This window comes from Carcharodon carcharias, chromosome 6, assembly GCF_017639515.1.
Source record: "Carcharodon carcharias isolate sCarCar2 chromosome 6, sCarCar2.pri, whole genome shotgun sequence".
NCBI classification, from domain to species: Eukaryota; Metazoa; Chordata; class Chondrichthyes; order Lamniformes; family Lamnidae; genus Carcharodon; species Carcharodon carcharias.
The window spans coordinates 169,961,180-169,987,713 of NC_054472.1; the positions used below are offsets into that span (position 1 = coordinate 169,961,180).

The window sequence follows — 26,534 nt, forward strand, 5'->3', positions numbered from 1 at the left end:
TTAACTCCTGTTTTATCTTGGTCCTTTTCCATAATTATGTTAAAACTAGCTGAATTATGATCACAACCACCAAAATGCTCTCCTGCTGTCACTCTTCCCCTGCTCAGCTTCATTTCCTAAAACTAAGCCCAGAGTCGCACCCTCTCCTGTTGGACTTGCTACGTACTGGCCAAAAACATCCTGCTGAATGTACCTCAGGAATTCTGTTCCCTCCATTCCTTTCACACTAAAACTATCCAAGTTAATATTGGGGTAGTTAAAATCCCCTACTAACGCTGCCCTTCTATTTTTGCACTTTTCAGAGATTTGCTTTTCTGTCTCCCTCTGACTGTTTGGAGGTCTATAGTACACTCCCAGTAATGTAATTGCCTCTTTCTTTGTTCCTAACCTCAATCCATATGGCCTCAATTGATAATCCTTCTAATATATCATCCCTCCTCACAGCTGTAATTGCTTCGCGAACCAAAATTGCCACACCCCTCTCTTCTTATCCCCCTCTCTATCTCATCTGAAAGCCCTGTAACTGGGAATGTTGAGCTTCCATTCCTGTCCCTCTTTAAGCCATGTTTCTGTAATAGCTATGATATCACACTGCTACGTTCCTGTCTGTGCCCTCAGCTCATCTGCTGTATTTGCTATACTCCTTGCAAGTACCCCTGTGCACTGCCAAACTCTTTTTTCCCTAGTTTTTGTTTCCACTGTCTTCCAGACTCAATCACTGATATTCTGCATCCATTACTAGTTCTGATTTTTTTCCCCCATCTGAGTCTACCCTGAAGTTCCCATTCCCCTGCCAAACTAGTTTAAATCCCTCCCAAAAACACTAGCAAACCTCCAAAGAAGGATATTGGTCGCAGATCCATTGAGGTGCAAACCGTCCAGCTTGTACAGGTCCCACCTCCCCCAGAACAGGTCCCAATCCCTGAGGAATCTGAATCGCTTCTTCCTAGACCATATCTCCAGCCATGCATTCATCAGCTCTAACCTTCTATTTCTATGGTCATTGGCATGTGGGACTGGTAGTAATCCAGAGATTACTACCTCTGAGGTCCTACTTTTTAATGTCTTACCAAGCTCCTTAAAATCTGCTTTCATGTCTTCATCCCTTTTTCTATCTAACTGGGAATTATTTGGTACCAATGTGAACTATGACTTCTGGCTGTTCATCCTCCCCTCTTAAGAATATCCTTCTTGTGTATGCGTTCTTCCAAATGCTGCTCTGGTGTTGGAGCTAGGGGCACTTTTCAGCTGGAGATTCACAGCAACAATTTCAGAGATGAAGGTGAGAGGAAGGGAGACTCTCAGGAGAATAAATGAGGATTAAAAATACAGATAAAAAGGAACTTTTGAACATTGCAGGAGTCAAACAATACATTTACCCATAGCAGGCAACAGAGCCTAAGTCTGACTGGTACATGCCTCGTTATCATATCACTGACAATGGTCTTTTCTTTCTATTAATGATAGACCAAGACTGATTCAAATCATAAATAATCTTGCTAAGAATACATAAACCCACTTGCAACATCGATTTATCAACAAGTGACAGAGACCCATATTACAGCTATAAATCCCAATTGAAGTCAATGAACAGGCTCTGAATAATCAAGATTGACACTGTCTAGTCTCTGCTACTTGAATTTTTTCATCTTTTCCTTTTCAACATTACTGGTGTCCCAGCAACCTTGGCTATAAACCTAGGTTTCTCAATTTGCATAAACACTTTAACAGTGCAAGTTTGAGAACAAAATCATAGAATCGTAGACTAATACAGCACAGAAGGAGGCCATTCAGCCCATTGTGCCTGTCCATCTCTTTGAAAGTGTTATCTAATTAGTCTTACTACCCTGCTATTTCCCTTTAGCCCTGCAAATATCTTCCCTTCAAGTATTCATCCAATTGGAAAATTATTGTTCACCAACTTTTCAGGCAACGCATTCCAGATCATAACAAAAAAAATCTCTCCTCACTTCACCTCTGATTCTTGTGCCAATTACCTTAAATCTGTGTTACCTGATTATTGCCATCCTGACTTGGAAATATATCACCGTTCCTTTCCTATCGCTAGGTCAAAATCCTGGAACTTCCTTCCTAACAGCACTATGGATGTACCTATACCACATGGACTGCAGCGGTTCAAGAAAGCAGCTCACCACCACCTTCTCAAGGGCCACTAGGGATATGTTAGCTAGCGAAGCCCACATCACGTGAAACAGGTCCTCCCTATTTCTTCTGTCAATTTTATTCAAAAATTTGAACAGCCTTGAAATCTCCTCTTAACCTTCTCTGCTCTGAGAGCAATCCCAGCTTCTGCTTTCTCTCAGGGCCCTGAGTATTAAAATATGTAGCTTCCAGTGCATGCCGACGCTCCATACTGTGAGCCTGTCTGACAATCTTAAATTGGTTGTCAGTGTAATTCTTAGCACAATGAGGATTATTTAGCAAATGTTGTTCAATTGCCTATCGCACAAGTGAGTAATGTGGTATATGAATTTCAGTGCCAGTGCCAGTGCCAGCTAGATAGTAGGCTGTACTTCCCAAAGACTGGTGATCGTATCAAACAGCATGTCCAAGCTGCTGTTCACAACGGGCAAGGTACAGACTGTACCCAACCAGCCCGTGCTTGCAAAATTCAAAACACAGTGTCCAACATTAGATGTGATTCCGCGATTGGACAATATTTGCTAAAAAAATCCTCAGTGTGGTGAGAATTATACTGGCAACCAATTTAAGATTGTCAGTCAGGCTTACTGTGAGGCACATTTGCATGTACTGGAAGCTACATATATTAATAATTTGCAGACAGAAAGAACATGTACACATATTGCACTTGTTTCAGCTAAACAATAAGTGACAGTCATTCATTGATTCATTCCTCAGGGCAATGCCTTGACCAATCAGAGTCAAGCTCCTTAGTTTAAATTTCAAACAATGCTTGGTAGTTAACTGACAGTCACCATCACTGGTGCATTCTCCATGGCAATACCTCTACCAATCAAAATCCAGGTGCCAACCAATCAGCATTCTCTTCTCATACACTATAAATTGTTGTTTTCCCCTTACATTGTTATTCTTGTGTAGTGTCCTGATGAGTGCAAGATTAAAAGCTTCGATATGTCTCTTTTTTCAGCAATACTCAAGTTCTGTACTACCAAACAACTATTGCTTGCTTTTGTACTCCGTGCCTCTGTTTATAAAGTCAATGATCCCAGATCCATTTTTAACAGCCTGCATAACTTGCTCTGTCACCTTCAGAGACTGGTGCACATCCACCCCAGGCCTCTCTGTTCCTGCAGCTCCTTTAAAATGTACTATTTATTTTATATTAACTCTCCTCATTCTTCCTACCAAAATTTATCACTTCATGTTTGTGCATTAAATTTCATCTGCTATGTGTCTGACCATGTACCAGCCTGTATAGCCCTCCTGAAGTGTGGTGCTACCCCCATAGTTTACTACATTTCCAACTTTCATGTTATCTCCAAACTTTGAATTTATGCCAGGGAGGTCTTGGGCACAATGGTACCATCCCTAACTCTGGGCCAGAAGCTATGGGTTCAAGCCACACTTAAGGGCTTGATGGCCATGAAAGGTGTGTTCCTAAGCAGATTGATTACCTGCTGGACGACAGGCAGTAAAGAGTGGAAGACTTTTAAGGTCAACCATACTGCAGAAGGAAATGGCAAAGTGTTGCAGTACTTTGCCAAGCCTAATCATGGACCAATCCAATGGACGTCCATGGTCGCCAATGCCCTCTTAAGGCATGGTACCTGAAGGAAGAGGATACCCAAGTCCAGGCCTTTAATATATCTCAAAAAGAGCAGTGGTTCCCAACATTGACATCTGGGGGACACCACTATACCTTTCCCTTCAGTCTGTAAAATAATAGTTCATCATAACTCTCTGCATTCTGTCCCATAGCTAATTTCATATCCATGCAGTAACTGCCCCTTAATCCCCAAGGCATTCAGTTTTGCTAATAAATCTATTACGTGATACTTGATCAAAATCCCTACATACATCAGGCACATTACATCCATCAAGTTTCTCACTTCATCAAAGTAGTTTTAAAGGGACATTTACAATTCACAAGAGGGATGCTTTTCAGAAGAGTTGTTTCAGCTCTATCAAACCGCAGTAAATTCTGCAGGTAGCGCTGTCTCATGATGCTGTTGCACAATTAGCAATGGAGCTCTCCTGCACAGCCATTTTTGGACGCAACTGAATTTCTCAGCGCAACCAAATTTCTCGGCTTAGCCGTTTTTAAAGACTTGCGTGCAAATAATCCCCAGTTAAGTGAAATTTGTTGCCAAATGCAGCAGCCAAGAATAATTTACAGAACAACTTGGCAGTAAACAACCAATCTGTAATGGTGTCGACAGTGTATCTGTAAAAATTAATCACTGGGTACCAAACAATTTTGTAGTCGACACTGTTTGTTTGTTCTAAAAGAAAGATAAATAAGGAAATGGGCTTTCTTTTACACACCAATCTTGATGAAAAATTCCTATTGATTTCTCATTGAACTGGGAGGCAGGCTGTGGTCGAGGTTCACTGATACACATGCACCAGTAGCAGAAATAATTACTTGACTCCACAGCCAAATTTGGCAATGTATCAGAAAAACAATGCTGAATTTAATACACTGTGATAGAAGATAGCCTTTTATTTATCCAGACACTCCAGAACAAATGTTGCCATTTGTAAGGAAGTGATAATCCCGCACTGTATGTCGAACTAGGTGCGGGTGATTGCTGTGAAGTGAATAATCTCTCCATTTTAAACATAAACAAAGCACTCAGCCGATTCACAAAAGTCTGGTGCTGATAGCAGCAAAATTGCTGACATTGGGAATTTAGTCCACAACCAAGTACCATAAATGCTCTAATAAAATAGCTCAATAGAAAATGAATTATGATTGTACACAAGAGTGAATTCTGTAAGGCTGCACATCAGTATTGAAATCATATGATTTCGTATGAAATCAATGTGCAGCAACTGTAGCTTGGAGCCTCGTCAGATTTACTCACATACTTATCGCAACATGTTTTGTCGGTCTTTCTTCTGGGCTTTTTCTTGCACATTTTGTTGTGACCCTCAGTCTTTTCCTTCCTATTTCTTGTCTCAGGTGTGTCTTCAGCATGTCTTATTTCCTTGCTTCCTTTTCTCTTGTCTGTTATTTCTCATTCCTGACCTGTACAAGTTTTTTGCCTCCTTCTTACCACTCCCCATTATAGTATCTTTGTTTTTGTTTCTCTGTTAAGCGGACAGTCTCTCCATCCATTGGTACACATTAGGGCATAACACATGCCAGGAGCATTCTTCCAGCAGCAACTTCTCCTTTTTTAAATTGCAACCTCACATATTCATTTTCTCATCATGCCCTTCAACCCTTTCTCTCCAAAACATAACCAGTTGCCTCTTGAACTCTTGCAATGGGAGACTTTTATCGGTGTGGTGCCGGTACAGAGGGGTCAGCAGCAAGGGTAGGGGGTGGATCTCATTGGCACCCTTCCCCTTTCCTTTCCCAATGCTGCTTCCCTTAATCAGGCTCTGTGCCTTTGAACAAAGGACATCCCTGGGAGCTCGCAAGCAACTCCACATGGGTTTGCTTGTCATGTTCCCCGTATGGTGAGCCTCCTGGTTAATACCAGTGGTGGCAGGATTAAGCCCTTAAGTCGATATTAATTGTCCACTTAAGGGCCTCAATTGATGGGGCAAGAAGGGTGCCCATGGGCCTTCCTGCCCCAAACTTAATCAGGGTGGAGGTGGGAGGCTGACGGGATCTCCACCTGCCACCTTCCTGCCTGATTAAATGCTCCCACCACCAAATTCACCATAGGGGAGGGCATTAAATTCAGCCCATTGGGTATGTGTTTATACATACATGTCTGTACGTTTTTGTATGCATCATGCACATATGTGTCTGTGCCTACTGTGTGTGTGTGTGTGTGTGTGTGTGTGTGTGTATATGCAGCAAGTCTGTATGATTGGTACCATTATGTCCAGTGAAGGCACATCATCTTCATAACTTCAAACATAGACTGTGTTCCCGTGGTAGCTTCTGGAACTGTCTTTTTATATTATAAAATGGACACTCACAAGGTGGCTTAGATGGCTGCCAAGTGTCAGATGACCTTTACTTATTCAACACAGACCATCTGAAGCTTCTGGAAGTTCCAATTGAATTACCCTGGGTGGGGGCATCCACCTGGAATGGATATGCCTAGATGAATGTTATCTGTGGGATTTACATAATGCCATTGTCTATTAATTACCCAAAATATAAAGTTGATAGAACTCTAGAATTCTTGTCTCCAAGATCAATACTTCGCAAAAGAGAGCTGAAGAGACCAGTTATCCACAAATTGTGTGTGAAAGGCTACCATCTATCTCCTATTCTTTATCAATGGCCTTTCAGCTTTAAGCCCTTCTACATGGACAATGGCCATTGATCATGTGACTGAAACTGGCCTGATACTGAAATCCTTTGTTATCCCAAGACCCAGGGAAAGGCCTGGGTTGTCTGCAGAAGACACCAAAAGAGAAAGCAGCTGTAGCAAAAGGATGTGCCTTCTTTGCCTTTTAAGAACCTAGAGGTTTTAAATTCTTTTAAAGCCTCCCAGCCTGATTCCTAAATCCAAGTCCACCTGTAAAGGATTTGGTCCTTCTGATACAAAACCACAAGTGCCTAACTTCAAAACCTGCTGAACATTCATTTATTCAAGGGAATCCTATTATAATCCTAATATCTAACTCCAGCTATCTGAACTCATCTAAACTACAATCCAAGAGCACAAAAGATTTCCTCCATTTCCGGAGCCTAAAAAGACTGTTTTCCTACAATGAGTTAAGCATGTGAACTATTAACTATTCTTTTGGTTTAATACTTGTTGAAGTGCTCTATCTTCTTTAATTATATCTTCCTTGCTAACGTAGCATTTAGATTTTTGGGGCGAGTGTGTGACTAAATAATCTGCTTTATTTAAACCCATGAAAGCCTGCTGCTGGTTCCTTAAATTGTTCACACGCTAAAAGGAACTTAGAAACATACACATCCACCTTTCCAAAGAACCACTCTGATCATGCACAGTGGGGGAAAGGAATTGGGGGTTTTGGTTTATCTCCCCTCCCCTGTCATAGCAGAATATATTGAAGGTGTGTGCGCATTTGTGTATGTGTGTGTGTATGTATGTACACATTGAGTGTGTGTAAGCATGCCTTGCGCACACAGAGTAAATTGTTCATAGTTAATGTTATCAAATAATTTCCTTAATTTTGTCAGATAACGATAGGTCACTTCATAAAATATATTTTAAAAAATACCAAGGCAGAATGCTGCGAGTGCTGGAAATCTGAATTAAAAACAGTAAATGCTGGAAATGCTCAGGCAGGTCAGGTAGCATCCGTGGAGAGAGAAACAGAGTTATTGTTTCAGGCTGATGACCTTTTATCAGAACTGTGATGAAAGGACATTGATGTGAAATGTTGGGCAGGATTTTCTTGACGCTGGGATGTTGGGCTGGGAGGATGTGGGGGAGAGTTGACAAAATAGTGCAGAACTGCACCGGGACAGTGGGAAGCCAATTTGAATACTAAAGGCCCCCAATTAAAGTTGATTCTCTCAACCTGCTGGCATATTGACAGCAGCGGAGCAGATTCCAGCTTCATGGGAGCAGCCTCCCTGTGGCAGGTCAGGCAGGCCATTGGATTTGGGGGTTGTGGGCAGGGAAGGCCACCCTCATGGCCCCATTGGGTCATCTGGACGTGTCTGACTCCTAGGCCCCTCTGAGCTTCAATTTTATACTCAACTCTCCGAGGTTGCCTCCATGTTGAGGCACCCTCTCGATGTCCGACCTGCCTGAGCAGCACCCGCCTCTCCCCAGGGGGTTGTCAAGGCTCTGGAGATGCTGACCTTCTGATTGGGCTGGCAACATCTTCATTTTGCCCGCCGCTTTTCATAAGATGGTGAGCCCTGAGGCAGCCAATGAAGAGGCCGTTTCTGGTAAAGTTGCTGAGCCAGCCCCACTGTTGGCAAGTGTGGAGTTGGGACCCCCGAGTGGGTCCTGACATTGGACTCCCAAAGTCTGTTGTAAATTCCTCCCTGTTCACGTTGTTTCCCTCTCCACAGATGCTGCCAGACCTGCTGAGCACTTCCAGCATTTTGTGTTTTTCTATTAAGAAAGACTTACCTTTCATGTAAATTAGATAGAATGCCAAACTGGCAAGAATGAATTGGGAAGAATGCTATCTGTTAAACATTTTTCAAAGCTGAATTACATAACCCTTCCCATGTTCTATATAAATACGACAATGTTTCAGTTACTTCTCACCTGTTTTCATCATTAGTCACAACATGCTGCTCACTCAAGGGTGACAGATATCTTTTTCTATGCAACACCACATTCACTTTTTGTCTGCAGGCTCAAGATTTATTATTTTAATTAACAAGATATAGGATTCACTTTAGGAAATTATGAAACAATTTTTCCTTATTTCAAAACCTCTTCCCACCACCTTCTTTCCCACCTAACATTAAAACTTGTAGTAACTGTCAATAGCCTCTCTCATAGGGAAGAACTGTTAAACTGAGGTAGAAACAGAAAGTGTTGGAAGAACACAGGTCTGGCAGCATCTATGGAGAGAGTTCAGCCTTGGTTAAACCCAGGCCCTGTCTTCCCCTTCTTCTCATGCACTATATCAAAGAAGAGCAAGGGAGTTCTTGGCATGCAGGTGATGGAATTTAAATTCAATCGATAAACCTGGTATTTAAATAGTTGTTTGATAGTACAGAACTTGAGGATTGCTGAAAAAAGAGATATGTTGAGCTTTTTGCTTTGTACTCATCAGGAGGCTTCACAAGAATACCAATACAGGGGAAACAAACAATTTTATATTGTATGAGAAGAGAGTGCTGATTGATTGGCAAGTGGATTCTGATTGGTAGAGGCATTGCAAGGAGAATTCACCAATTGATAGTGAATGACAGTCAACTGCCAAGCATAGTTGGAAATTTAAATCAAGCAGCTTGAACCTGATTGGTCAAGGCATTGCCCTGAGGAATGAGTCAGCAAATGGCTGTCACTTATTTTGTTTAGCTGAAACAGGTTCAATGTGTGTACATGTTCTTTCTATCTGCAAAGAACAAGGCCCTGTGTATTAATCTATCTAGCTCCCAGTCCATGCAAATGTGCCACACAGCGAGCTTACATTTCTCACACATGATCATAGATTAGATGAGAACTCATGAGGGAGACAGTCTATTGGCTGGGTATCAGCAATGAGATTGAAGTCATTGTTATTTCCACTAAATGGCAGAGTACAGTCCGAGGAAAATTGCCCTCATAAAAACATGGCTCTGCTGATTCCTCAGCTGCTGCTTTGGCACAATTTTGGGCCAGATTTTCGTGGAGTTGACAAGACTCCGCGTACTTTAAAAATGGCAGGTGGATCCTAGATACCAAGTTTCAACCCCATGTCTAAGAGATCTCATATTTGCCGGCAAGGGGAAAATGGTGGGGGTGGGGGGGTTGGGGGGGCGGGGTTGGTGGTGGTCCATGATTCACGCAGGAAGGGAACCCAAACTAGCAGGACCATTTGAACTTAGCGCTGAATTCAAACAGACCCTATTTTGACCGTTGCAAGGGCCTTAACCTGCAATGTGAGAGTTACGAATTGATGGAGTAGCTGTGGTGGGTGGATAAAGGGTCGTTTAAGTTTGTTTCAGTGCTATGATCTGAACTTTCTAAAAATCTCCCACTCTTCAAACGTGAAGAAAAGAACAGGCTGAAGCTGTCAGTAACAGCTGAAAAAACACTCTCTGCTGGACTGCTTTGATTGATAGCCCATCTGTAATAAGTTATAAAAAAAATTACCATCTGGTTGTGCACTTTCGATAGAAGTCTTTATTGACATTTTCCCAAAGTCTGTTATTATGTCATTATGACTGCTTGGCTGAGTTTCAAATGCTACAATTATCTTAGGAAAGGGTTCTGAATTCACCATTTGATTGACAGTTTAAAGAGATTATTAAAGGATTAGCTGCCTTGGATGTGGCGCCTGAATAGAAATTTGTTTTTATTAAAGATTAACCACTTGAGGATATTTTGAAGTTTTGAATGTGTTTCTTAAATGGGAATTTTTTTTTTGTACTATTCAGTGTGTGGGATTGAGAGCTGTATTAACCGTGTCTAAAATAACTAAAAAGTCTCTCTTTTCCATTCACATCCCTTTTTATGATGTAGGATGGAATTTTACAGCCACACCCAAGAGCAGGCTGGGAGGTGGCAGGGGGCGGGGTGGAACTGTTGTCTCCGCTGGTATTTTATCAGTGGTGGAAAGTATCCATGCCTGATGGCGATAGCTGGCAGCCTTTATGTGTTCTGTGGGTTGGAGTCCCCACTGATGGTGCGCCCTGTGCCCAATGGTGGCTGCTCCTCCCCCGCCCCCCACCGCTGTGTGCTCCATGTCCCTCCCCATGCTCCTGAGCCCACTCCCCATCCCACTCATCTGGGCCTGTCGGCCTGGCCCCGGCAAAATCCCAGATTTACCTGGGTCTCCAGCTCTAGGGCTCCTCAGCGTTGGGGACTGACTGCCGTCCCAGCAGTGGTCACCACTCGCTGGTGCCAGCCATTTGATTGGGATTTTCTCCCAGATGGGGGCAGAAGTCTCACCCTGAGCCACCTTGACAGACGGGCAGCTGTTAAATTGCTGTGTGGCGATCCGGCCAAGCGGAGGCAGGTTCGCCTCCAAATTTTCAGCTGCAAGGCAGGGCCACCACATCCACATAAAATTCCAGCCATCTTTTATTTATAGGCAGATGAGAAGAGACAACCGGATGCCCCCCTTAACAGCTGCTGACCTCGTGTGAGACATTGAACATGATCCATGATCTTAGCCTTGCCCCCTTCACCATCATTCGACATTAGTTTTCCCTACTCCTCCATTTAATGCATGGCACAACGGTACCACTCACTTAAAGGCTCTCTCCAAACCTGACAGCAGGGGCAGCTGGACTGCTGTTTGCATTTCTGCTGCTGTCTTAGCCAAGACACAGCAGCACCAACTCATTGACAGGGGATAAAACCTTTAAATTAATATGAACAGGTCCAAGATGTATCTCATTGCTTTTGGCAGGTGTCAATTAAATTTAAAAACGTGGCACAAATCAGCCAAAGGACTCTGGATAAAATATTGTGGCCTATTTCCTGCAAAAGAAAAACAGAGATTTTCAAACATTTTAGCCGTACCTTGTCCTTTTAAGGCACAATTTTCTCATTCCTGCAATGGGTGTAGACCCTCCAGCAGCACCTAAAATTCACCCTACCCCAAATAAATAAGGGCCTGCAAGAAACCTTGGTGCTGCAGAGCTGTGCCCACCGTATGCCCAGTCAGCTCCCAATTCACAGGGGTTTCAATTTCCCTTTCCTATGGAGCAGGCCTCTCCTTTCATCTCCTGTATCAACAAACAGCAGACTGTCATTTATCTTTTCAGACACGAGAGTATGCAGAGTAGATTTACTGGAGTGATAACTAGACTCCAAGGGTTAAATTACAAGGAGAGATTGCACAAACCATGGTTTTGTATTCAGTATTCCCTCCAAGCTGTGTGATGGTGGAACAACCCAAGTCCCTGGGCACAAGCCTGCAACCTGTTCTCCAAATGAGCATTTCAGCTTGCGCCATTCTCCCGCCTTCTCTCTGTAAGCCTGCACATCATTTCTTCTCAAATAATCATCTAATTCCCTCTAGAATGCATCGATTGAACCTGCTGCCACCACACTCTCAGGCAGTGCATTCCGGACCCTAATGACTGGCTGCGTGAAAAAGTTTTTCCTCATGTAGCTTTTGCTTCTTTTGCCAATTGCTTTAAACCTGTGCCCTCTTTTCTCAATCCTTTCATGAATAGGAACAGTTTCTCCCTATATACTCTGACCAGACCCCTCATGATTTTGAGTGCCTCTATCAAATCTCCTCTCAGCCTTCTTTTCTGCAAGGATAAGAGTCCCAGTTTCTCCAATCTTACTTCCTAGCTGAAGTTCCTCATCCCTGAAATCATTTGAGTAAACCCCTTCTGCGCTCTCTCCAGCGCTTTCACATTCTTCCTAAAATGTGGTGCCCAAAACTGGACGCAGTACTCCAGCAGCACTCTGGTGTAGTGGCATTTCATTGGATGGGTAATACTTTGGGGGGGCTTGGGTTCTAATTTCACCTTGGCAGATTCTGGAAGTAAAGTTAAATTAAAAATCTGATGATAACCATGAAACCGTTGTCAATTATTGTAAAAACCCACCTGGTTCACTAATGTCCTTTAGGGAAGGAAATCTGCCATCCTTACCTGTGACTCCAGACCCACAGCAATATGGTTGACTCTTAAATGCACTCTGAACAGGGGCAGCTGAGGATGGGCAATGAATGCTGGCCTAGCCAGTGACGACTGCATCCCATGAATGAATGATGTCTAACTAGTGTCTTATATGGTTTTGGTTGGTATCAATAGAAGGACTTTCTCTGCAGTCTGTTGAACTGGGCAGAGACGGTTTTTCCAGCATGTTGCTAATTCAAAATGAAAAGTCGTGGCAAGAAGTCATAAATTCGGCCATATTGTCTGTTAACTCCATGCAGTTCAGCTAAGATGCGAGTATCGAGTTAGTTTTATTTTTGGGGCTGGGAGGGTGAGGGGAGCGTCGTGGTGAAGGGTTTGTCAGATATTTTATATTTTGTGCTCGTTCTTTCTCTCTTTAAGAACCCCACGCACCATGACACACCTTGTCCCCAGGCTAAATGGTGACGAGGCGACCTCCTCACAGGTCTCTGCAGTACCATTGTCACTGAAAAGGTAAATGGCAAATGTTCCACAGTGACTTTTCTTCCCTGTGGGGAACTCTCCCATTTTTGTTTGCCTTCTACCCTTGACAGAACAGCTGATATTAAAAAGTCCACATACAGGTAATTCTTGGAACAAACGTGCTGTTATATGGAACAGTGCATTAGTGTCTGAGAATGTGGTGTCACTGCACTATTCCTGAGCATTTCAACTGAAGTGAGCGTGATACTTTGGCAGAAGAGAGATGGATAGACAAAATTGCAGTCAATCTTTCTCAATGGAAGTATTGACCTGATCCCACTCGCATTGAAAATAACACAATTTGTCACCCCACTGTCTGGTTCTGTCTATATCTGCCTGAAATGATTCAGTGGCTATTTGTTTTTTAGATGAGGAGTTAATCACTCTGTAGAAGATGTTGTTCTCTGAAAAATGACTAACATCTGTATTGATGTCCTCCTCCAGGTGACTGATTAAGACAAATAAACAGAATAAGAAGTATGCATGCTTTCCTAGAGAATCCATGTATTGAGCTTGTGAAAGGATGGTAACTATAGCTAACAGCTGCAATAAGTTGACAGGGAAGGTGTTGAGTTAAAAATCGCTCTCAGATTTCACAAAAAGGTATTCCCAAATTAGTTTGAGACCATGAATTGTTCCTCTAGTTTCTCTTTTTTTTAGTATATTTGTTGTTGGGATGTGGGTGACACTGAGAAAGTCACATTTTCCCTTGCATTTTTTCTATATTGCATAGCTCCGTCAATTTACCAAAGTTTTCTATGTCCTTCTTCAATTTATCTAATAATCCCAGTCCACTCAGTTGCAAATTTAGCCAATTTACAGATATATTTCTGAATTCAGGTGATTTATTTAAATTAGGAACTGGCTGAATATCTGCCTGCTTGCTGTGAGTCTTGCGGTGCAGAACGGTATGCAATACCTATTGTTGGGAGTTCCTGTGTCCCTGGGTCTCAGAGAGATGGTGTATCATCAGTGGCCAGTACACCCATTGAAAGCAAGCATATCAGTCACTTCAATGGCATGTGCGATGAACACATTGGAAGGACAAATTGGGAAATGGCCTGAACCCAGAAGGACAAACTGAGTTTTAACACCCCACCCCAACCCATGCCACCCCATCCCCCCAACCCCCAACCCCACCCCTATTCCAAAGGATGCCACTGGAGCTGTTCAGAAGGTGAAGGGGCTCCAATACCTCGTGGACTTGAGGATGAAGGTATGGAACTCGGGGAGAGAGACTGCGAGGTTATTGAGCAAATTGATATAGGGAGTGACAAGGTATTGGCAGGCAGTGGACAAATCTCCAGGTCCGGATGATTTGTGTCCCAGACTGCTGAGGGAGGCAAGGGAGGAGATCGCAGAGGTTCTGACCCAAATTTTTAATTCCTCGCTGGCCACGGGGGAGGTACCAGAGGATTGGAGAACAGCTAATGTGGTTCCGCTATTTAAGAAGGATTTTAGAGATAAGCCAGGGAACTACAGGCCAGTGAGTCTCACGTCAGCGGTAGGGAAACTATTGGAGAAAATTTTGAAAGAGAGAATCTATCTCCACTTGGAGAGGCAAGGTTTGATCAGGGATAGTCAGCATGGCTTTGTCAGAGGGAGGTCATGCCTAACAAATTTGATTGAATTTTTTGAGGTGGTGACCAGGTGTGTAGATGAGGGTAGTGCAGTTGATGTAGTTTATATGGATTTCAGCAAAGCCTTTGACAAGATCCCACCTGGGAGACTTATAAAGAAGGCAAATGCACATAGGATACAGGATAATTTGATAAGGTGGATTCAAAATTGGCTTAGTTGTAGGAGACAGAGAGTGATGACAGAAGGCTGCTTTAGTCACTGGAAGCCAGTGTCCAGTGGCATACCACAGGGATCTGTGCTGGGTCCCCTATTATTTGTCATTTATAGAAACAACATTGATGACTATGTGGGGGGTAGGATTAGTAAGTTTGCGGATGACTGGGTGGTTAACAGTGAGGTTGAGTGTCTTGGGCTACAAGATGATATAGAGGGGATGGTCAAATGGGCAGATAAGTGGCAGATGCAATTTAACCCTGAAAAGCATGAGGTGATACTCTTTGAAGGAGTAATTTGACAAGGAAGTATTCAATGAACGGCATGACATTAGGAAGTTCTGAGGAACAAAAGGACCTTGGCGTGTGTGTCCATAGATCTCTGAAGGTGGAGGGGCATGTTAATGAGGTGATGGGAAAGGCATATGGGACACTTGCCTTTATCAATCGAGGCATAGATTACAAAAGTAGGGAGGTCATGTTGGAAACAAAAACAGAATTACCTGGAAAAACTCAGCAGGTCTGGCAGCATCGGCGGAGAAGAAAAGAGTTGACGTTTCGAGCCCTCATGACCCTTCAACAGAACTAGGTGAATCCAAGGAAGGGGCGAAATATATTTCACCCCTTCCTTGGATTCACCTAGTTCTGTTGAAGGGTCATGAGGACTCGAAATGTCAACTCTTTTCCTCTCCGCTGATATTTCACCCCTTCCTTGGATTCACCATAGTTCTGTTGAAGGGTCATGAGGACTCGAAACGTCAACTCTTTTCTTCTCCACCGATGCTGCCAGACCTGCTGAGTTTTTCCAGGTAATTCTGTTTTTGTTTTGGATTTCCAGCATCCGCAGTTTTTTTGTTTTTATTTAGGTCATGTTGGAGTTGCATAGAACCTTGGTGAGGCCACAGCTGGAGTACTATGTGCAGTTCTGGTCGCCACATTATAGGAAGTATGTGATTGCACTAGAGGGGGTGCAGAGGAGATTCACCAGGATGTTGCCTGGGATGAAACATTTGAGTTATGAAGAGAGGTTGGATAGACTTGGGTTGTTTTCATTGGAGCAGAGAAGACTGAGGGGTGACCTGATCGAGGTGCACAAGATTATGAGGGGATGGACAGGGTGGATAGGGAGCAACTGTTCCCCTTAGTTGAAGGGTTAGTCACAAGGGGACACAAGTTCAAGGTGAGGGGCAGGAGGTTTAGGGGGGGATGTGATGGAAAACTTTTTTACCCAGAGGGTGGTGATGGTCTGGAATGCGCTGCCTGGGAGGGTGGTAGAGGCAGGTTGCCTCACATCCTTTAAAAAGTTGGATGAGCATTTGGCATGTCATAACATTCAAAGCTATGGGCCAAGTGCTGGTAAATGGGATTAGGTGGGTAGGTCAGGTGTTTCTCACGTATCGGTACAGACTCAATGGGCCGAAGGGCCTCTTCTGCACTGTGAGATTCTGTGATTCTGTGACTTGCCAGCCTTTGCCTGAAATTTGTGGCCCCTGAGCTAGATATGCCCCTTGTGGCAAATCGGACAGTGTCAGTGCCAGATTTGAGGCATCATTACCATTTATTGCAGAGTTGGTCAAGTTAGGTACAACAAAGGAGAGCTCACTGTGGCCAGGATTTTCTGTCATTTGCCAATTCTTGTGATTGTTATTTGAAGGGCAATAATACAGGTGAAGCTAAGATGACCAATTGGATTTTCTGTAGATTATATTATCAGCAGAAGGTGAGCAATAAACTGTTGCTAAAAGCACCTCTTTGAGGAGCACCAATCTAAAAGATTTTGCACATGCTTGATTACATTTCTTGTGCAAAGGAGCCTGAAACCTGCGCTTAGAATGTAGAGCAACTTTGTCAACATCTGTGCTTTGGCCCACCAAAACTAATGATGGATTCGCCCTCATTCACTACTGGGTCATTAAAAATAATTTCACTGACAGCTAGCACGTCAGGATTGTCACTGGCTGTGACAGCTAGAATGAGATGACAGGTTGGTCTGGATGCCAAGAACGTTGCTAATTTTCAATCCATATGCAGAAGCAGCTGCCAATTTTCAACAGATGTAGCTATCTCTGCCTGGAGGGCATATCGCAGGTTTGACAGCACAGGGACAACACAGCGCAATAGGAGCTAATAGCTCTTCATAGAATCCTAGAATCCTACACACAAAAAGAAGCCATTTGGCCCATTATGTCTGTGCCGGCTCTTTGAGAGAGCTACCAAATTTAGCCTTATGACCCAACCTTTTTCTCCATAGTTCTGAAAATTTGCCCTCTGTCCATATATATCCGAATGCCTTTTGAAAATTTCATTGGAACCCACCACTTTTTCAGACACCTTAACAACTCTGTGTGAAGAAATTTCTCATTCTCCTTCTAGTTCTCCTGCCAATTATTTTAAATCCGTGATCTCCAGCTACTCACCCATTTGCCAGAGGAAGCAGTTTCTTCCTACTTGCTCCTATTAAAACACTCAAAATTTTGAATCCTCTATTAGCTCCCCATTTAATCTTCTCTGCTTTAAGGAGATAAGTCCCAGCTTCTTCAATCTTTTCCCGTAACTGAGCTCCTCCTGCCGCTTCTTTCTTTATTCTGGGGATCGTGGGCACAGTGACATTCCAAGTTGCAGTAAGCCTTGACGTAAGATTACTGAATATTTATCTCAACACTTTAGTTTGCTGTAGAGAGGATCACCTGTGCTAAACCTGATTATATTTCTCCCATTTATCTGCCTAATTGTACTTATTAAAGTTTGCAAATGAAGCAGTGTGCGCAGCGCGGGTGGGATAATTGATGAGTAAAATCTTTGGTTTTGCTGAGACATTGAAAACGAGCAGTCAGCTGTTGCACTTCTCTTCGAAGGAAAACTTCAAGCTTCAAGCAGAAAATTGGCACCTCAACTGCATTAGACCCAAGTCACCGCAGGGTTTGTTGGTTATGGCAAAATCCCTGTGTAGGAAGTGGATGACTCTCCCAAAGTGCACTGACTTGCCTTCTGAAACCAAGCAGAAAGCACTTAAAAAAACTATGAAGGTTAATTAGTCTCTGCGGGGTGAATCAACAGGTTGAAGACTTGGGTGTCAGCCATCACTTGTGAGAAAGGGTCCATACAGTGTTAACTTGTCTGCTCTCTCCAGCGGGGCTAACTGACCTACTGAGTGTTTACAGCATTTTCTTTTGTCCTGTCTCAGAATTCCAACATCTGCATTCTTTCTCCCCGACTTTTAGATCTGTCCTCTGTCCAGTTTCCAGGCTCAGGTCATTCAAATAACAATTTGAGCTTTCTGCAATGATTGTGCCTTACACATAGATTCCACCTAACTCAGAGTTGGGGGAGGGAATCTTGCAAGCGTCAGAACTGAAAAGAGCTGCAGGTCAAACTGAAAAGAATTTGGTTGTTTTAAGGCATGGGGCAAAATAGGGAATAAGATGGATGAATGGACAATGTTTTTGCAGTAGTTTAGAGAGGCTGCACTGGAGCAGGGGAAGGTGGAAGAAGTGATGAGTAAAAGAAATGCGAGACAACCCCAATGTAGAGGCAAGTAGTACAGAATCCAATTCATGTTTGATGCACAGTGAAATGAAAATGCTGCTGAGCAAACTGATGCAAGAGGCATTGCCCTAACTTGACCCTTCAGAACAGTCTGTCCTGAGGTGACCAATGCACCATACCTGTCAGGAAATAGAAACCAGGCTTAACATTGCAGATCAGAGGAAGAGATTATAGAGGAAGATGGCGGGCTTTAAGAAAGCTGGCAAGATAAGAACAATAGACAATAACATCAACTAGGGTAGATCAGGGTGTTTAACTTGGAACCTTGGCAATTTAAATCTAAAAGAATCTGAGCCACTCGGGTCCTATTTTTCAGGACATAATGGATTAGGTCATTTAACAGGAACATGAGTTTAAACTGTGACCTCCTAAACACCACAATTTTTTTATTTGTTCATGAGATGTGGACGCCACTGGCTAGAGCAACATTTGTTGCTCTCATCAGCCGTCTGGACATGCCGTGACATTCCAACCTGCCATCCGAAGGTGGCAGGACCGCCACTGGGAGGCTCTCTGTGGGTATCCTCCCTTTTTCTATCTGGAATTTGGCAGTCCCATGCAATAGAATATTAAGTTGGTCCATGGACTCCCAGGCTGCCTGTAATTTCTGTGGCATGGAGGAGTCCTTTTGTCCAATGTATATTTTGAATGTGTGAAGTTGCAGAACTACCCCCTAAAGGGGCACTGTAACAACAAAAAACTTAAAGAAAACTTATCAAATTAAAATAACATTTTGCGGGGAGATGATCCATTGGCAATCATACGGCACCCACTGGCTACAGAAGGTTTCCAAGTGGACCGATGGACACCACGTGCTCCCTCTAGCTGGGCACAGTGGCAGCCATGAAAGAGAAGCAGGGTGTCAGGTCGAATGACCCCCTCAATCTCTCCCTGTCTGGATCTGTTAATTGCCATTTTGGCCAGGCCCGGGAACAGCACAGTTGATAAAGTATACAATATCCTAGGCTTTATTTATAGGGCCTGTCACCTTTGAAAAGGATCAACACCAATGTCTTACTGCTGCAATGAACATCCTCGAGCAGCGCCTGTCCATATCTAATGGTGACCATGAAACCATTGTCGATTGTCATAAAAACCCATCTGGTTCACTAATGTCCATTAGGGAAGGACATCTGCTGTCCTTATCTGGTCTGGCTGACATGTGACTCCAGATCCACAATAATATGGGTTGACTCTGAAGTGCTCTCTGAACAAGGGCAATTAGGGATGGACAATAAATACTGCCCTAGCCAGTGACGCCCACATCCCGTGAACAAATATAAAAAAAGAGTTTATTTGTTTATTTGATTTCACACAAAAGTATATGAAGAGATATTTATTGACATCATTGGCAGGTTGTAGAATTAGGAGATATACTGCCCTTATCTTGGGGTTGCATGGCTGTTCAATGAATGTATGGTGAGAAAAGCTCTGCTAACACCATTATAACACTTGCACTTCACCTAGGTATCTTTGTAATATGGTGCAATTTTTGGAACCCTTTTAGACTCTGTCTTATTAACTTAAGTTGGGAGTTTTTTCAGTTCTAACAAGAATAACCTACATTAGTAATGGTTCACTTGTGAATAAATTTAAAACTAAGTTAAGATTGATTTCTGGTCTCCTCCTTCACCAACTGGCTGTCAGAAGTTTAACAGTGAGAAGCTGATTGATGAAGCAACTGAACATGGTTGAGCCTAGGACACGATCCTGAGTCTCATTGAGCCCGTTGCTGTTGTTCAGTTGGACATTAAAGATTTCAGGTCAATGTTTGAAGAAGAGTTGGGAATTCTCACTGGTTTTAGCCATTGTAATACCTCTCAACTAATAGCAGAAAAAGGCAGATTAACTGGTCAATAATTTAATTGCTGGTTGAGGCCTGTCGTTGGTGTAGAATGGCTGACACCTTTAACTGCCAGTTCAAAATCATGTGTGAAGTACTTTAAGATGATGGGATGCAGTATAAGTGGAAGTATTTTTACGGAACACAATTCTGTCCCAAACTTCTCTATCTCTAGCTCTCTCCCCTCCTTGAAGATATTCCCCAAAGCCAACTCCTTGACCAAGCTTTTGGTCAGCTCTCCTAATATGTTTTATGTTTGCGAAAGCTCCTGTGAAGTGCCTTGACATGTTTAACCATGTTACAAGTGCTATGTAATGAAAGATGGTGTTATTGTTGTGTAATGTACTTTTGAGGTGCTGCAGGTGTGAGCACAATTAGAGAGTCACTCAAGAGTCCATCGCATATCCTAGTATACACGAGCAGACGAATATGCATCATGCCAGTGCATTGCATTGTAAGGTTGCTTTGTTGGGTTCACCTTGCCAAATAATAATGTAACAAAGGTTGCGGGTTGAAGTAGTTTGAAACATGCATAGGTTGCTGCAGAATTAGCAATCATACAAAGTTCAGAAAAAATTAACAAAGTCCCTGTTTAATTGGTGAGAGGAAGCACATTGTAGGAGGCATAATTCTCTTGGTGTTATGAAAAGTTCTGGCTGCATTTACACTGATAGAACTTCTAAGACTATTCACCTTAATTCTGTTATCCTTTGGTTGCTTGACAATTTTTAATATGTCTGACACAATCTACCCAGCAGAGTTTTTAGTTTTCCTGTTGGGAGTCAAATATGAAGTAACCGATGTACAGGTACAGACCTGTTCGTTCTTTATTCTTCCTTCCTCCTTCTCCAACCCTCCATCTCTCTCTTCTTCCTTCCCGGAAGAATCCCTCTCCAAACCAACATCCTAAAATGAAGGCACTCTGCCTTGTTAGCCTATAGCTAAGCTGTTTTCCCCAGAAACAATAAAGCAGCTCTTTAAGTGTCAGCTGCAACCTTTAGGAGCTGTTGCTGTGTACGAAGTCTTTACCCTCTGTCCTCTTCTGACATCAGCAAGCTCCTGCTGGAGTTGGCTGTGAGTACATAACAAAGCTGGCTTGACAAAATCCCATAAGGGGTCCTAAGGTTACATCAGCGAGCATTATGTTTGCTGCCCTTTGACCCCACTGCTTCAAAACGGGATTGGAAAGTCAGTTCTGCTGTGCCTTGTCTTGTGGGTAGATTTACAAATTAGTCATTCTGGCATGGAGATTCACTAGTATATACTGAGAACTCAGAGCTCGGTGCTCATTTAGAGCTATGTACACCACCCCATTCATATCCCCATAATGATAAGCTGGTGTCCCTTATGCTGCAATATAAATAAATCATTGTGCACAATTGAGGCAAGATTCTCCTTGGGGTCCAGTATTCTGTAATTTTCTTTGTAATTCCTTTGTAATTTACTGTGTGAATGAAGAGGGGAGAGACTAGTAAAACAAAGGCCAAATACGGCAATTGTTGGAAATCTGAAATGAAAACAGAAGATGCTGAAAAATGCTCAGCAGCAGGTCAGGCAGCATCTGTTTACATTTCAGGGAAATGTAAAAGCTTCAAGGAAAAAACAACATAAGAACTTAAGAAATAGGAGTAGGAGGAGACCATTTGGCCCATTGAGCCTGCTCCTCCATTTAGTACAATAATGGGCTTCAGTTCCATTTTCCTACCCGATCCCCAATCCCTTGATTCCCTGAATGGACGAAAAGTGTCCATCACAGCCCTAACTATAGGGCTGCAACTTCCTCGGAGTGGCAGTCAGCGTCGGATTGTCACTCCATGCCTACTTACCTATACCAAATTTCTTCCGTGCCTGTCTCACCTGACCTTCCGAGTCAGGCCGGGTGAGAACCAGGCAGTGCAGCTGCCTCCCAGATCCAGTGTTGGATTGAAGGGACACACGTCCCCCTTTTTTACGGCACTAGCTGTTGTAAAGCAGGTGGGTTTAAAGGTCCGATGGAAATTGACAGCCAGGGAGAAGCTAAATGGATAAGATTTGGAGGATAGGGGTGTTCAGATGCCAGGTGGGGATGGGGGGAGGGTTTTGGACATCGGGAGGGTTTTGGGGGTCTCGGACATTCGAGGAGGTGGGGGGGTCAGACATTTGGGAGGGGGGTGGGGGGGGTGAGACATTCGTAGGGAGGTGGGGGGGAATCAGACAGTTGGGGGGGGTTGGGGGATCGGACATTCGGGATGGTGAGGAGTATGGTTGGATATTCGGGGTGGTGGGGGTCTCAGACATTCGGGGTAGTGAGGGGCTCAGACATTCGGGAGGGGGTGGGGGGTCAGACATTCAGGCTTGTGGGATATGGTCGGACATTCAGGAGGGGGTGGATGGGGTCGGACGTTTGGGGTGGTGAGGGGGTCAGACATTTGGGAGGCGGTGGGGGATCGGATATTCAGGAGGGGGTGGGGGCGTAGCTATTCGGGGTAGTGGGTGGGGTCTGACATTTGGGAGGGATTTGGAGATTCGGGAGGGGGTGGGGGAGGTCAGACACTCGGGGGTGGAGGCTGGCTGGGGTCGGACTTTCGGGAGGAGAGTGGGGTAGTTGGACATTCGAGGGTGGCGGGTATCAGGCATTGTGGGTCTGGTCGGACCTCGGGGGTGGTGGGTTTCGGTCAGGTCGGGAAGTGAGAGTCGGGCCCAATGTGGGGTGTGGTTGGATGACGAGTCCTGTTCAGGTGGGGGAATCTCATGGTGGGTCAGGGGACTGGGGAATACCATGGGCGGTGATTAGTCAGGGATGGGGGAGTACCCTGGGAGGGTGGGGATGTTGGGATTCCGTTGGGGAGTCTGGATCTTTACAATTGTTACCCAGAAGTTAAAATATGTTTTAATCCTTCTATTTCTGAGTAAACATTGGAGTAGTCCTGTCGGAATCATCCAAAGTTTGCATTTAAGTCGCATTTTCAGATGGTTCCCAGCACAGCACAATTGCCAAGTAGAAGTGTGCACTTCTGGGCAATTGCTGCGCAAGTGCTTAAATGTGGAGTTCCGAGAAGGATTCCCCAGCGCATCTTTGGGGTATCCTCCAAATCTGACGCTGGGGAGCTGGGAAATTACCACCCATTTTCAATGATAGCGCATACACACACACACACACACACACACACACACACACACACACACACACACACACACACACACACACACACACACACACACACACACACACACACACACACCCACCCCACCCCCCCCGGAGCAGAGCATTCTTTGAGTGAAGAAATTTTTCCTCATCTCAATCTCTTACCCTGAAACTGTACCCCATTATTTGAGATTATCCAGGCAGGGGAAACAACCTCTCAGTGTCTATCCTGTCAATCCCCTTCAGAACCTTGAATGTTTCAATGAGATCACCTCTCGTTCTTCTAAACTCCAGGGAATATAGACACACTTTACTCAGCCTCTCATTATAGGACAACACTCTCATCCCAGAAACCAATTTGGTGAACATCGCTGTACTGCCTCCAATGCAAGTGTATCCTTCCTTATAATATTGAGACCAAAACTGCACACAGTATTCTCACCAAAGCCCTGTACAATTGTTGCAACACTTCTCTATTCTTGTACACTTGCAATGAAAGCTGGCATGTCATTCGCCTTCCTAATTGCTGTTGTACTTGGGTGCTAACTTTTTGTCTCCCTTGTATGAGTCCACCCAAGTCTCCCTGAACAAGTTCACAGCCTGTTCTTGAGCACCATGGATTAGTCAGTCAACCTAATTCCCACAGTATTGTACAAAGTGCGAGTGGTCTATGATGTACTGCACATTTTCCCACCTTGTTAAAAATGCACTTAACTTTGTTCTTCTTCTCATCAGCCAAATCTCCCCATTTCCGTCGCCTGCAGAATGTCGAAGTTAATGCTGGGCAGAACGCCACATTCCAGTGTATGGCCAATGGACAGACATCGTTCTCTGACAAGCTATGGCTACAGGTAAAAAAAAAGGAATTAAACAAAATGGATATTGTTCCAACCACCGTGATGTGAAATGACTGTCCCTTCATCTGTTCCCCTGGACTGGCTTGCCGTAATCATACAGAGAGTCAGTCAGCAAGATTGTCAGCCTCAGGAATAATAACAGAGATAAAAACAAAAATAAAAACAAAAAACTGCGGATGCTGGAAATCCAAAACAAAAACTACTGTCATAGCTTTAGCACAATTACAGTCTTTTTTTTCTTTCCAATTAACCGCTCTACTCTCCTGAAGGCAGTGCATCAGAGGTGAGGTGAGAGTGACTGCCCAATCCCATGCTCTCCATATAGCATTGAAAATGTTTTCCTCTTTAAGTACATATCCAATTCCTTTTTGACAGTTACTTCCTCGACCCTTTCAGGCAGTGCATTCCGGACTATAACAACTCACTGCATAAAAAAAAGGCTGTGTCTGCTGCCAGTGCCGTGCATGTCCAGTTGTATGTGTGGCTGCCATCTTTATAGGGGGCAATGTGCAGCAGGGCACATGCGCGGTTATCACAACCTGGAGCTGCAAACATTAAAGCGCCAGCAGTTTCAAGTTAACAGCTTTTACTAAAGGGAAGAAGTGTCTTTATAACGTTTGCAATTGCAGCCTTCCCATAGTTTCTAAATCTCCCACTCCGGACCCTCTTCCGCTTAATCCCGGTCTGTCACTGGGAAAAGCTGCGGAGCTGCAATTGGAATTGTGGCCGTCACCGGCTGGATCAGAAGTTTCCCCTCCCTCCCCATCCTGATCCTCAGAAACTGCAGGGAGGCCACGCCCCAACTGCCCATCCGGAAGCTGGGTGAATGGCTTCAGGATCCACATAAGATTCAAGCAGCACTATGTCTCCTGCAAATGACATAATTGGCTTCTGTGCATGCGCGGACAAGCGCACATGTGCAGGCAGGTATTGGTGGCTGTCTTGGACAGCCATCTTGCGTTGGCAAGAGACATATTGTTAAAAAATATTTTCATCTCCTCAAAGCTTCTTTTCTTGCCAGTTATCTTAAACCCATGTTCTAGGAAACCATTTCTCTCTATTTACTCTATCAAACTTCTTACAATTTTGAACATCTCTTAGACTTCCTCTTAACCTTTCCTGCTCTAACGAGGTCAATCTCAGTTACGCCAGTCACTTCGCATAACTGAAGTCCCTCATCCCTAACAGCACTGTGGGTATACCTTCACCATTGGACTGCAGCAGTTCAAGAGGGCAGCTCACTATCGCTTTCTCAAGAGCAATTAGAGATGGGCAATAAATGCTGGCCTAGCCAGCAATGCCCACATGCCATAATTTAATTTTAAAAAATGGTACTATTCTGTTAAATGTTGATTTATTGTGGATACTGAGAAGTGTGACTGAAGAGTGTCCAGCACTTGAGGATTGTGTCCTAGCAATACATCAACATTTTCAGGAGAGAAAGGAATGGAAGAAAACAGACAAAGAATATCATTCAACGATGATGCTTATAGTGTGGGTGTCACGTCAGATGTGCGTGTTACATTTAAATCCAATTTATTTCAAAATTGTAACTATTACTCCTTTAGGAGACCCCAGACATTCAGTGATGAAACCATTTTTAAAGATTTTAGATTACCAAGAAGTTTTATAAAGTTGTCTTCTATTTTAAGATGATCAACCAGTAGAATTGAAAAATAGGTTTTTAAATCAGTCTCATAACATTGGTGATTAAAGCACTGGAGCTGTTGTCACAGCCTCATTACATAACTGCTGAACCACCAGCCTGGCACACTGCTGTGAAGCTGAAAAAGCAAGCAATCACTGAGTGGCTTTAGAAAACATACAAAGCAACAAGCATGAAAAGACAGAGAACTAGCTGCTGTTTAAGGCTTGAGAAGCCTGCCTGGCACTAGTGACCATTTTGCAATGAAATGTTTAATTCATGAAATGCCTTATCTGTGTATCTCATCATAACCATTATTTATGTCCTTTTGTTACGAGAATTTTGATAGTTTGTTATATGCAAATAGGTTCCTTTGACTCCTCGAGCAGAATCTTCTGCTCTTGCTGGTGGTGAGCTTGGAGGTGGGAAGGACGTTTAATTAAGCGGGATGGTGGCGTACCTGAACCCCGACATCTCCCTAGCTCCACCAGATTTACAATATGGGCAGGAAGACCCATGGCCGACCTTCCCGCTTCACTGTCACTTGAGGCCCTTAAGTGGCCAACTAATGAACAGTTATGGGCCTCATCCACCACCAACAATATTAATCTAGCTGCAGATGGGCCTGTCGCCATACAGTATATGGCCAGCTTGTCAGCCCCCAGAGAGGGTGCTGGGGGGGAGGTAGGGATTCCTCAACCCGAGACACCCAGTGCCTGATCGAGGGGCTCAACATAGGAAAGAGGTTGTCCGCTGAGAGTCACCCCCTTGCCCTTGCTGCCGACTCCTCTCCCTGCTACCTTAACCTCGCGAAACCCCTCTTGATGTTAATTAGCTCTGATTTGGGTTGCTCTGTGATCCTGAAGCTCTGGTGGGGGT

General features: G+C 43.8%; 1 protein-coding gene and 1 non-coding gene across 11 annotated transcripts in view; both read left to right on the forward strand.

Annotated features, from left to right (window-relative positions):
- The window catches only part of LOC121279045 (receptor-type tyrosine-protein phosphatase mu-like), an 873,720-nt gene that overhangs the window by 290,818 nt on the left and 556,368 nt on the right, over positions 1-26,534 (forward strand). For all 10 annotated transcript variants that reach the window (XM_041189846.1, XM_041189847.1, XM_041189849.1 and 7 more), the window contains exon 5: positions 23,889-24,004. In XM_041189846.1, coding sequence (XP_041045780.1) covers positions 23,889-24,004 — 116 coding nt within the window. The remainder of the gene's footprint in view (positions 1-23,888; positions 24,005-26,534) is intronic.
- LOC121279462 lies at positions 19,562-19,686 on the forward strand. Its single transcript, XR_005943403.1, has one exon. It is a non-coding gene; the product is annotated as a U4atac minor spliceosomal RNA (small nuclear RNA).